Source organism: Mustela erminea, chromosome 9, assembly GCF_009829155.1.
Source record: "Mustela erminea isolate mMusErm1 chromosome 9, mMusErm1.Pri, whole genome shotgun sequence".
Classification (NCBI taxonomy): domain Eukaryota; kingdom Metazoa; phylum Chordata; class Mammalia; order Carnivora; family Mustelidae; genus Mustela; species Mustela erminea.
The window spans coordinates 61010333-61022448 of NC_045622.1; the positions used below are offsets into that span (position 1 = coordinate 61010333).

A 12116-nucleotide genomic window follows, 5' to 3' on the forward strand; every position below is an offset into this window, starting at 1 on the left:
AGAAGTGTAATCTTACAGTCTCAGAAATACGTTCTAGTGGGCAGTAGTTGGCTGGATAAACAGAGTGCACAGACTTCCTCAGACTCCTCCAAAGGCAGCAGCAAGGAAACTGATCTTCACCCAGCTCTCAGGACATGGACCCATGAACAGATCTCTTTTGGCTCCATTTACAGACAAATCAATATTTACTTTTCAGAAACAAGCATAGGTCTAAGGAAACTCACAGCCTCTTTCTCAAACAGGACACAGTTCTTAATTCTATTATAAACATCCAAGTGAAGGCAATAAATTCAGTGACTTTGTGGAATAAATCCAGCAAGATCTTTCCTTCCCTGGAAGATTAACTCACCAGGTCCTCCACCTGCTGTGTCCTAACAGCAATGTCTCTTGACAGGCCAGAAGAATTCTGTACAAACTCAAGGAATAAGCAAAAAATGCATTACTCATTTGATTCCCATGTCAGGTTCTTGATGTCATCCCAGCAAATCCTAAGGCAGCTTTCAGGAATGTGTTTGGACAGTCCTGGGCCACAGACTGAGTCTGGAAGGCAGGGCATTGAAATCCCTGTACCAATCCACTAAGATGCAGATACTAATGTCCCTCTCTTCATCCTTACTACTGTTACGGGGATGACTAGAAAACATGGAAGGAACTCAGAAAGGCTCATTTGCTTCTCTCTTATGAGTCTAAAATAAAACCTGATGATCTACTTAATGAGGGTTCTGAAAGAGGCAAACAAAGAGCAAACCAGGCTCTAGCGCTCACAGTGTCTCAGAGAGACCAGGAGAGCCACAAAATATCCTGAGTTCTCCCACCACTTCTCCCCCTTCCCACTGCATACCTGAAGTTCATCTGACAATCAGTGGATATAAATGACAGAGACAAGGCTATGTTTACTAAACTGAGTTCTTCCTCCTCCTAAACACACAGATACATTTACATTTTCAAGTCTCACCTATAGTTAGTGGGACTGTAAGACTGAGTCTGACCAAGGAGATGGAACATACCTCTTCTAGGCACAATCTTTACAGCCTACTTGATGCCCTCTACCCTCTCTCCCCACCACTCTGGCCAGTTGAACTTAATCCATGGAAGACGTGAAGCCCTGGAAATTATGTAACCACACAATGGAAGAAGTTAGGTTTGTTTGTTTTTTTTTTTTTTAAAGATGGCATGGAGGAGAGCCTCCTCTTCCACATGCATTGGATGGATGTCCTCAAAAAATAAAGTTGTATGTGTTAAACCCCTAACACATTGGACTTGTTCATTTCATCAGCTAGCAAGATATCCTGACTAACACTGCAGGCACTGAGAAAATTGACAACCAATGTTAGAAAGATCACACAACAAGGAAAGCTGACATGTCTACTAAATAGTAAGTCTGGGGGAAATGGTTGGTTACAGTTGAAAATAATTGTGGGTATTTGCAATTGTTTATTTCATTGATAAGCTATTATGATAAGTAGATGAGCTTAGCAGGAAATTGGCTGATCTTCAAGCAGAAATTAATGATAATAGAGAAAGTCCATAAATATGGAGTCTTGAAAAACTGTCCTACTGCTTGGGACATCAGAGGTTAAGAGAAAGTTTTAGACTGTTTTTGAAAAACACAGACTAATAGAAACCAGAACTAAGAAAAGTAGATTATGTGCATAGTTGTTGTACTCAAGTCCAGTGGCCTTAGATAGACACCATTTCCTAAAAAGGAGTGGCATGGTGAACTGGAAAAGACAAAGAAACAAAAGAAAAATTTTTTAAATTATACTGAAGAACATATGTATGTGTGATTACTAATGCATGGAACTGCCTGATACAAATAGATCAGAAACCTGGTTGGGTTTTGAGGGTGTTTGTTGACAAAGACACCTGAGCTTTGCTTTTAAAGAAAGTTTTTGATTAATAATTAAAGCAATTATTTTTCCTTATTAATATTTTTATTGAAGTATAGTTGATACACAATGTTACTTTAGTTTCAGGTGTACGACGTGGTGATTTGACAAGTCTGTGCATTGTGCTGTGTTGACTGCAAATGTAACTCCCATCCATTACCATACAACACTATTACAATACCACTGACTATATTCCCCTATGCTGTACCTTTCTAATTTAAAATTCTTAATAATTAAGAATGTTTTCCTTGGGGCAGAGGAAGAAACCTAAGAATTGTATATTAATTTAACTTAATGAAGAGAAAAATAACTTAAGAGCTGACCCTTTTCTAAAATTCCAGAAGTACTAGTGCATATAGTTGAATGCTCATAATAATATAGTAAAGTTCAGTCTATCAAACTCAACTTTAATTAATTAAATATGCATTGTATCCATATCTTTAATATCAAGATAAATAATTAAAGCAATTATTGATCTTAATATTTTATGAGCTGGAAGCAGCCTCCAAATGCAGTAATGCAAAAGAAGTCACATATTCCAGTGCCTGCATGTCATAATGCCATGGGGGACAATGAAGAAGACACAGCCCCCCAAAGGCAGAACAAGGGGCCAGAGAAACAACGGCAAGTGCCTCCCAGAGAACATAACCAGTGTCTAGTCAAGGAACTTTCACCACTTCAGTGGGTAAAAATGTGGCAGTGCCTGCCCTCAAAATATTCCAGCATTACCATGGACAAGTTCAACTGAATGAATTCCATACCTCCCCTCCAAATGGGAATCTTAATGGTGGGTACCAGTACTCCACCATTACCTATGCGGTGAGAAAAATGACTGATCCACAAGGAATCACATCAGGACTTGATGGAGAAGACACTCCCTGCTTGAGATTTTGGACTGTGTGAGAGCCTGGGTGGTCTCCCTTGGGGAGAAGGTAAGTATATTTTACTTGCAAGAGTATCTTGTATCATTTCTCTTAAGAAATCATTATTCAGTGACCCAGTCTCAGCCATAGGCAGCTGGATCTATGTGAGCAGTGTGGCCAATGAAATGAAAGAAAAAGTGACATAAACCTCTCTCAGAGTGAGCCACTAAAATCTCCTACAAGATCTGGAACAATGTGATGCCTGGGTGTCTCAGACAGTTAAGTGTCTGCCTTCAGCTCAGGTCAAGATCCCAGTGTCCTGGGATCAAGTCTACATTGGGTTCCTTTCTCAGCAGGAGCCTGCTTCTCCTTCTGCCTGATGCTCCCCTTGCTTGTGTTTTCTCTCTCTCTCTCTCTCTCTCTCTCTCTCTGACAAATAAATAAATAAAATCTTTAAAAAAAATTTGTACATCAGCCAGATTCAGAAATATCTGTGGACATTCCTAGGGCTTAATACGTGGAGGATCTACATAAGGAAGAAGCTTGGATTCCTAAGTATTGACATGAAGCAAAGCCCCCATGCACTGGAATGGGCTTGGATGAGAAGTAAAATAGTATTGTGCTAAGTTACTGTGGTATCCTTGTTGTATTAACTAACTTTACTTGCATTGACTAATTTGATATATGATGGTTTTGATGTGCACTGCCTCTGCTATCCATAATCTGGAACACAAATATATCAGAAAATTACAAAGCTGTCCAGGTGAAGTCTAAAAATGTACCTCAATCTCTAGACAACATGATAGGAAAAATGGATTTATTTAGCAAATACGCCTGATTTCTCAGTTGATTCCAGTCTGTTAGCTGAATGACCATTAGGATTTTACCTTTTTGTTCAATTGACTAATTGGAAAAATTGGGTAAAATGATAGTTCATGGACTGTTTTGACCATAAATTCTCTAAAAGTAGTTTATCTATTCCTAACTCTCTATATTAATCACTAATGTGTTAATCACACAAAGCACTCAACTAATTTTTGGCTGAGGAGATGAAGAAATGAATAAACATTAATTACCATGCATAATCCTTAGCCTATACTGCTAATGTAACATCTTATTAAATACCAAGATACATTCTACTCTTATGAATTCCAGACTCATGTCATTGGTTTGATATTAATTTTGGATGTCACTGAAGAAAAGAAAACCAGAGTATAAATGTTATAATCTTTTCTTTTTTTAAGTTAATCATTAAATTCCCATGTGCCTTATGAGCAGGAAGTACAGTATTTTCTTGTAGCCACTCACTGCTTCTTCCCTAAGTGTTGGAGATACCAGGAGTTTTCATAACAGAATTTTCAGTCACCTTTCAAACATCAAGCAGAGGTTTGAGAACGGGGTTCACCCCAGTATTGCTATTCCTGTTAGTATCCACGAGAGAGCAGTGTTGACTTGCAGGCTATGAAGCATTTATTTCTCCTGGCTCTAACACAAGGCTTCATAGATTCCCTGGCTGCACAATTTGATGTCCCACATGGGGCCTCTGACATCACAGCTCTCATTGCTAACACCCATAGGCTTAGAATATATCTAAAAAACAAGAGCATATCAGGATGACTGTGTACTCAAAGGCTCCCAAACTCTACTTTATTATATGTGGAAAATGTAGTTTTGTTCCTTCAACAGTATTTAGGTCTTGGCTTTGAGCACGGGTCACCAGCATAAACTCCCTTTTCCTCCAGATAATTTAATTCCAGGAGATTTGTTGCTTTTTCTTGCTACTGGCTCTTCATTTAAAGGGTTTTCTTTTTTTTTTTCCCCCAAAGATTTTATTTATTTGACAAACAGAGATCACAAGTAGGCAGAGAGGCAGAGAGAGAGGAGGAAGCAGGCTCCCTGTTGAGCAGAGAGCCCGATGCTCGATCCCAGGACCCTGGGACCATGACCTGAGCCGAAAGCAGAAGCTTTAACCCACTGAGCCACCCAGGTGCCCCCTGGCTCTTCATTTAAATCTGCACTGGTCCTGAATAGCAGTGTTCAATGGTTTCAGATATTCTTTTCCAAAAAGCTCTGCATTACTCTTGCAAATGTGACTAATGTGCAAAGCAGGGAGTGAGGTAAATGGCTAGTGGTTGGCCTCTCCCGCCCCCCTTCTCACATTTCTTTTAAAGACTTTATTTATTTATTTGACAGAGAGAGATCACAAGTAGGCAGAGAGGCAGGGAGAGGGAGAGGGGGAAGCAGGCTCCCTGCTGAGCAGAGAACCTGATGCAGGGCTCAATCCCAGGACCCCGAAATCATGACAGGAGCTAAAGGTAGAGGCTTAACCACTGAGACACCCAGGCACTCCTCTCCTTCTCACATTTTTAAAAACACCCCTTTCCAGCACACTTGGGCCACAGTCATTCTGTGTTAGCAAAGTAACTCCACGGATTTTTACTTAAACTGGCAAAACATCTTGTTTTTTCTTCCAGTTTGTTGAGATATAATTGACATATGCAGCATAGAAGTCTAAGGTGTACAGCATAATAGCTTGACTTATATATATTGTGAAATGATTACCATAGTTTAGTTACTATCTAGTATCTCATGTATATTCAAAAAAGAAGAAAAAAAATTTTTTCCATGTGATACGAACTTTTAGGATCTAGTCTCATAAAAACTTTCAAATATACCATACAGCAGTTTTAGCCACAGTTGTCATGCTGTACATTATTACATCCCCAGTACTTATCTCTTAAAACTGGAAGTTTGTAACTTTAAAGTGTCCATTTAAAACACCTTTAGTTTCTGCTACTTCATTCTATCCATTCAAGACATGTTTAAAGACTGTACTAAGAGGACTTTTTTTTTAATCAGCACAATTTATTGATGTGATTAGTCAGGTTTTTAATGCACAAAGCACCAGTAAGAACCCTCAAGTGAACAGGAAAATTTTTAGGTAGAAAGAGAAGACTGAAATAAGATCAGAGTCCAAAGAGAATGGTTTACCAAATCAAACTGCTCCTAAGGATGCTGATTGTGGGTCACATGGTTTCTTCTCAGTTACATCCAGATCTTCTTTTGCAGTACAAGTCTGAATTCAAAATGATGATGATGATGATGATAGCAGCTAAGAACTTCATTTACTCCTCAACAACCTCACCATTTTACAAAGAAACCAATGCTTAGTCACTTGAGTAACTTCTTTTTTTTTTTTAAAGATTTTATTTATTTATTTGACAGAGAGAGATCACAAGTAGGCAGAGAGGCAGGCAGAGAGAGAGAGAGGAGGAAGCAGACTCCCTGCTGAGCAGAGAGCCCAATGCGGGACTCGATCCCAGGACCCTGAGATCATGACCTGAGCCGAAGGCAGCGGCTTAACCCACTGAGCCACCCAGGCACCCACTTGAATAACTTCTTAAAGGCTTCAGTCTAATAATTGTTGAAGTTTTGGTTATTTTTGTGTTTCTAAGTTGTTGAATTTATGCACATACATTTGTTTGTAATGGTTCTTTATTATCCTTTTAGTATCTGTGGAATGTGTAGTGATAGAACTTTTCTCATTCCTGTTATTTTCACTTGTGTCTTCTCTCTTTTTTTCTAATAAGTCTGGCTAATGATTTATCAATTTTAATGATTTTCTACAAGAATCAACAGCATCTGGTTTCATTGACTTCTTTTTTATTTCTTTTCAGCATAACAGCATTCATTGTTTTTGCACCACATCCAGTGCTCCATGCAATCCGTGCCCTCTCTAATACCCACCACTTGGGTCCCCCAACCTCCCACCCCCCACCCCTTCAAAACCGTCAGATTGTTTTTCAGAGTCCGCAATGAAAGATGCATTGTACACACTATTGGTTAACTCTTCGCTTAGTCGCTTCAATTTCATAAGCAAGGGGATGTTTGCTGAGCCCCCTGATATGCCAGAAGCTATGCTCATCACTCTGAGGGATGACAACAGGTGTGCTGGTCCCTACATCCCTTACAAATCCCTAGCACAAGCTGTAGTTTCTAGAACTGTGTACACCCAGTTTGAGTCAATATAATTATTGGATTATATAATTATACATATATATAATATAAATATATACACATTTATATTTATATTATATATATATATAATATAAGCTTTGCATAGTGGCAGGATCATAGCCAATGAGGTTTATCCGAGGCACAATTAATGCTAATTGAAAACATTTCCCAATACCCTGCCATGACGACTTGAAATATATATATAAAATATAAAAATATAATTGAGTCTTATAAATATGGTGGCTATTTGCACTGATCTAGAGAAGCCTAGCGCAGGAATTAAGATCTGAATATGACCAACTAACTGGATTTCTCTTTGAGTCCCTTCTGGATTTGCACCTGGGAGAAGCATAGCAGAGGTGGAGAAAGCACTCCTAGAGAGACCCACGGAGTGGACCAAATTCTGGGCGATAACACCTGACAATATGTATCCTATTCCTAGGAACTGCGTCCTTTCTATTAGATGTTTTCAAAACTAATTTTTATAATCATCCACACAAGGGTCTTATGAAAATTAATGTTATTGTGTACAGATGCTAGTATATTGCAAGTGCTTAAAACATTTGAGCTTTCCTATTCATTGTCATTACTATCACTATTATCAGTATGCAAGGATGTTGAGATTATTTGTATCATTTTTGGCCATCAGTGTTGAAGTTGGCCCTTCTGGGCTCTGAAGGACAGGAGGAAGGCTGTAGTGGATAAACTCTTCCAGCAGCTGTGAGATGGAGGGGAGCCCTGTGAGAGAAGTCTCTTGTGGAAAATGACAAATGCTGAATCACACCTATGGCTCTGCTTGAGGAAAGGAGAGCTAAGCTGGAGGGTAATAAGAGCCTCTTCTTGTAGGCAAACGGGTGTCATTTTTCTTTTCTGCTGTTACTGAGTGTAGCTTTGGAAGAGTCTGCCCTGGAGCCCAAGGCAACCCTGAGCTGCAGTTACTCTGAGGAATCCCTGCATGGGATTCATTCTCTGTTCCTGCTCAGAGCTAACTCCAGACTCTGCAACAGCTGTGAAAGCTGCCCCTGTGACAGCATGTTTTGATGCCATGTCTCTTTGCATACCCACATGAGAGGACTTGAGTCTGTGTCCAGTCCCTGGGAGCTGGTGTACAGTACAGGGTGCTGCCTCAGTTGTCCCTGGTGTGGTAACAAGCTCTCAGACTCATAACTAACAGGAGCCTCACGGTCATTAACTCTTGTCTCTCAGCCCCAGACCCAACATCCAGATCTACTTTAGGATGCTGGGACTTGGACTCTGGAACTCTTCTTTGTCAGCTGGCTGCCTTTTAGTTTCCACCCCCAGAGAACAGCAGGAAAAGACTGGAAGCCTAAAGCAGGCCAGGGAATACTTGCTTCTTCCTATCCCTGTCTCATCAGTACCCCTGAGCAATGACTCTTCACCTGGCAGTGGAGTTTTTCTAGTCTCCAGGATTTGTTGGTTGGTCAGGTTTAAGTTTGATTTAGGTTTGGGTTTGGAACTCCTAGGATCCAATCAGCCTCACCAAACTTCCTCTGAGGTACCAGCAGCAGCAGGACAGAGTCCCACCCTCAGAGATTTCAGTCCCAGCTCTGAGAGCACCTCCTCTGAGCTCCTGTGAGCAGTACCAGTTGAAGGTAGCACCCTCCTCAGAACTGTGAGATACAGTCCAATGGGCCTATCTTCAGCCTTCTAAGGTCCAAAGACCAAATTCTTCCCAAGTGTAAGATTCTTCCCACAGGTGTTACCTCTGCAATTACTTCAGCATTGTCTGTTTTAGTTTCAAGTTTCCAACATCCATTAAACCATTTGCTTGCATTAAATCTCTGAAAATAACCAGTGCTATCTCTTTGCTCTTCTTCTGACTAAACTCACTATTATCCAAAACCTGACCCTTTGTTGTGTCTTCTCACCTTCAACTAGAGCTCTTGAGCAAAGTCAACAGATCAAAGAAGACCTGATTTTCAATTCAGTGGATAGGGAGCTTCAACATTTAGGGGAAGTGACTAACCTACTGTCTTAGTCAGTTACCCCATTTTCTGGAAATGGCTTCTTTTCTCCCCACCTCTCTCTCTCTCTCAACCTATCCTCCATTCTAAGACTCATTAAAAGTTGTGATAGTGTGTAAGCTAGAACAGGAAGCTGGCATTGCTGTATATTACTATGAATGTTCTTCTATAGACCTGCAGATGCTTTGCCAGGCAGGACTGTGCCTTCTCTGAGAAACTTCCAGTTCTCAAGAAAGTAGGTATATGCAGGAAATAGATAACCAGAACGACAAAACACAAGCAAAGGAGATAGAGGTCTGGTATCCAGCATCAATTGCACTTGAAGGGGCATTTTTGTAGGACCCACGCTCTAGAGTCTGGATTTTGATCTCTGCCACTACCCAGAGAATGTGATTCTTGGCATTTTTCACTTTGAAAAGCATCTTTTTTTCCCTACTCTGTAAAATGGAAATAATAAGACCTACAGAAATGTTGTGAAAGATTAAATTTACTTAAATAAAGTTGCCTAGGCTCAAAGCAATTACTCAAGAAATATAAGTTTCTTCCTCTTGTCTACCTTCACCCAAACCAGGTGAGAAGAATAAAGGAAGAAATCTGGGTCAATTAAGAAGTGAGCTTCAGAGTGTATAATAAATACTCACCAAGGTTTTGTTCAATTCACTGCCTAGAAAAATCACTGAGGAGAACGAGGAAAAGGAATTAGATATCTGTTTTATGTATTTACATATGTCTCCACAGCAATTTCTTAATTCCTTGTTTTATCTCTTTGGTCCGAACCCCATATACAATAGGGTTCAAGGCAGGAGGTATGAGGTGATGAAGGACATTGAGTAGGATGAGGATGTCCATGGGGACCCTCTTTCTGGCCACATTTGTCAACACAACAACCAGCAGGATGGTGCTGAAGAACAGGATGAGGATGAAGTGAGAGCCACATGTGCTCAGGGCTTTGACAGCAGCCCCTTCAGCCTTGAACCTAAGCACAGCTCTTAGAATAAAGGTGTAGGAGAGGAAGATGAGGATGAAATCTGAACCCAGTTAAGTCCAACCAGCCACAAACTGATAGATTCTGTTAAGGGTGAAATTGTCACAGGAGAGCCTGGACACAGACAAGTTGGCACAGATGCAGTTCTCAATGACGTTTTTCCCACAGTAATGGAGCCGGGCAGTGAGAATAGGAATAGGTGCAGTGAGAAGGGCACTTCGAGTGAAAATGAAGACACTAGCCTTGGCCACAAATTGGTCAGTGATGATGGATCGGTATCGCAGTGGGTGACAGATGGCCACATAGCGGTCATAGGCCATGATCATGAATGTGCAGGACTCCATGGGGAGGAAACTGTTCATAATGAACATCTGGAGAAAGCAGGCTGAGAAGCTAATGGACCTGAAATCAAACCAGAAGATGGCCAGGACCTTGGGGATGACTGTCAGGCAGAGCACAATATCTAGCAAGGAGAGGAGGCTGAGCAGGTAGTACATGGGCTCATGAAGAGATGCCTCCAGCCAGATGGTGATCAGCAGGGTGGTGTTGGCCCCCATGGCCAGGAGGAAGAGGAGGCTAAGAGGCAGGGACAGCCAGTGCTGCCAACTCTGGTAGTTAGGGAAGCAGATGAGGAGGAATTCAGAGACTGGAGCAGTGGAGTAGTTGCTGGGTGAAGCCATGGAATGAATCTTGAGGCTTCTTTTGACTATTTGTGTGAACAAATACAAGAGGCAATTTTTTTTTTTTAGTTTGCTTCAAAAGTGTACCTCTCCAATCCATGGACTGGGAGAAGACCTTCACAAATGACACTACAGACAAAGGGCTGATATCTATATACCTATATCTATTATGACACTACAGACAAGTGCTAAGATCTATAAACAACTCCTCAAACTCAACACACAGAAAACAGATAATCACATCAAAAAATGGGCAGAAGACATGAACAGACACTTCTCCAAAGACGTACAAATGGCTAACAGACACATGAAAAAATTTTCATCATCATTAGCTATCAGGGAGATTCAAATCAAAACCACATTGATCAATCAGGAGATCAAAGAATAACTTAAACAATTCGTGGAAATCAATGAGAATAAAGACACTTCAGTCTAAAACCTATGGGATACAGTAAAGGCAGTCCTAAGGGGAAAATACATACCTCCCTCAGAATAAACCAGCTGTCTCTACACCTTAAAGAGCTGGAGAACCAACAACAAATCAAACCAACTCCACACATAAGAAGGGAAATGATCAAGATAGAGCAGAGATCAATGAGATAGAAACCAGAGATACAGTAGAACATATCATTGAAACTAGAAGTAGGTTTTTGGGTTTTTTTTTTTCCTCAGTAATTCTTTTTTTTTTTTTATTTCCAGCATAACAGTATTCATTATTTTTGCACCACACCCCATGCTCCATGCAATCCGTGCCCTCTATAATACCCACCACCTGGTACCCCAACATCCCACCCCCCGTCCCTTCAAAACCCTCAGATTGTTTTTCAGAGTCCATAGTCTCTCATGGTTCACCTCCCCTTCCAATTTCCCCCAACTCCCTTCTCCACTCTAAGTCCCCATGTCCTCCATGCTATTTGTTATGCTCCACAAATAAGTGAAACCATATGATAAAGACAACTATCATATGATCTCCCTGATATGAGGAAGTGGTGGTTTCACTTATTTGTAGAAGTAGGTTTTTTGAAAGAGTCAATGAGATCGATAAACCATTGGCCACACTAATCCAAATAAAAGAGAGAAAACCCAAATTAATAAAATTATTAATGAAAAGGGAGAGATCACAACTAACACCAAGGAAGTAGAAACAATCATCAGAAGTACCCAACTTTTGTAGCAACATGGACAGGACTGGAAGAGATTATACTGAGTGAAATAAGTCAAACAGAGAGAGTCGATTATCATATGGTTTCACTTATTTGTGGAGCATAACAAATAGCATGGAGGACATGGGGAGTTAGAGAGGAGAAGGGAGTTGGGGGAAATTGGAAGGGGAGGTGAACCATGAGAGAGTGTGGACTCTGAAAAACAACCTGAGGGGTTTGAAGCAGTGGGGGGTGGGAGGTTGGGGGACCCAGGTGGTGGGTATTAGAGAGTGCACAGATTGCATGGAGCACTGGGTGTGGTGCAAAGACAAGGAATACTGTTATGCTGAAAATAAAAAAAAATTTTAAAAATTAAAAAGAGAAGTTATTATCAACAGCTATATGCCAATAAGCTAAGCAACCTAGATAAAATGGATGCATTCCTGGAAAACTATAAACTCCCAAAATTGAATCAGGAAGAAATTGATGACCTGAGTAGACTGATATCTAGTAACAAGATTGAAGCAGTGATCAAAAACCTCCCAAAACACAAGA

General features: G+C 40.5%; 1 protein-coding gene and 1 pseudogene across 1 annotated transcript; one reads left to right on the forward strand and one right to left on the reverse strand.

The window, feature by feature from the left end:
* The first annotated feature begins 6863 nt into the window (after positions 1 to 6863).
* On the forward strand, positions 6864 to 6988 carry LOC116600524 (annotated as a pseudogene).
* A 2486-nt stretch (positions 6989 to 9474) lies between these two features.
* Positions 9475 to 10419, reverse strand: LOC116600179 (olfactory receptor 56A1). The gene is given in 1 exon segment (XM_032360304.1): positions 9475 to 10419. A coding segment is annotated over 1 exon segment (945 nt).
* Positions 10420 to 12116: the final 1697 nt, after the last annotated feature.